The sequence below is a fragment of the Nicotiana tomentosiformis genome, chromosome 9 (assembly GCF_000390325.3).
Source record: "Nicotiana tomentosiformis chromosome 9, ASM39032v3, whole genome shotgun sequence".
In the NCBI taxonomy this organism is placed as follows: Eukaryota; Viridiplantae; Streptophyta; class Magnoliopsida; order Solanales; family Solanaceae; genus Nicotiana; species Nicotiana tomentosiformis.
Window position 1 is genome coordinate 101,279,080 of NC_090820.1, and position 1,078 is coordinate 101,280,157.

The 1,078-nt window shown below is 42.6% G+C and overlaps 1 protein-coding gene across 1 annotated transcript; it reads left to right on the forward strand.

Moving 5' to 3' along the window:
- The first annotated feature begins 254 nt into the window (after positions 1-254).
- LOC138899281 (uncharacterized) lies at positions 255-809 on the forward strand. Its single transcript, XM_070185431.1, has one exon. The coding sequence runs from the start codon at positions 255-257 to the stop codon at positions 807-809; it is 555 nt and encodes a 184-aa protein (XP_070041532.1).
- Positions 810-1,078: the final 269 nt, after the last annotated feature.

The window sequence follows — 1,078 nt, forward strand, 5'->3', positions numbered from 1 at the left end:
TGCAGAATCATACCTCGGATGGAGGATGTTTTTCAATGGAAACAAAAATTTCAAAGGAGTCGGAGTTGGGGAAGTCTTGGTTTCGGAATCTGGACAACACTATCCAGCATCGGCAAAGATAAGATTCCCTTGCACCAATAATATGGCAGAATACGAGGCATGCAACCTTAGAATCAGAATGGCAGTCGGCATGAACATAAAAAACTTTTGGTCATATAAGAATTTGATTTGCTGATCCACCAAGTCCAAGGAGAATGTCCACCAAGAATGTCAAGATACTGTCATGCATGCACTGCGTAAAAGAACTGTGCAAGAAGTTCACAAAGATTGAGTTCAAGCACTTCCCCGAAATTCAGAACGAGTTCATCAACGCCCTTGCGACCTTATCATCTATGTTTCAACATCCATACAAGAACTACATCGACCCCATCGAGATAGAAATCAAGGATCAACATGCCTATTGCTTCCATATGAATGAAGAACCATATGGTAAACCTTGGTATCACGAGAAGTTTCTTGCAACCCAAGAATACCTAGAAAATTCTACTAATGGTCAAAAGCGAGCCCTCAGGAGATTGGTAAACCACTTTTTCCTCAACGGGGAAGTCTTGTATAGGAGGACCCCCGACTTAGATTTGCTGAGATATGTAGACACAGCCGAAGCAACCAGACTGCTTGAAGAAATACATGCAGAGATATGCGGACCCCATATGAATGGGTTCACATTAGCCAAGAAGATTTTAAGAGCTGGATACTTTTGGATGACAATGGAAAGCGACAACATCCGCTATATGCAGAAATGTCACTAGTGCCAGATTCAGGGAGATTTCATCCGGGTTCCACCAAATACGTTAAATGTAATGGGTTTACCCTGGCCTTTCGCTGCCTGGGGCATGGACGTGATAGGATCCATAGAGCATGCAATGTCCAACAGACATCGTTTCATTTTGGTAGCCATCGACTATTTCACTAAATGGGTCGAGGCATCTAATTACAAAGTCTTCACGAAAAAGGTAGTGGCAAAATTTGTCCGTAACAACAACGTTTGCAGATTTGGAATACCGGAGTCTATCATCAC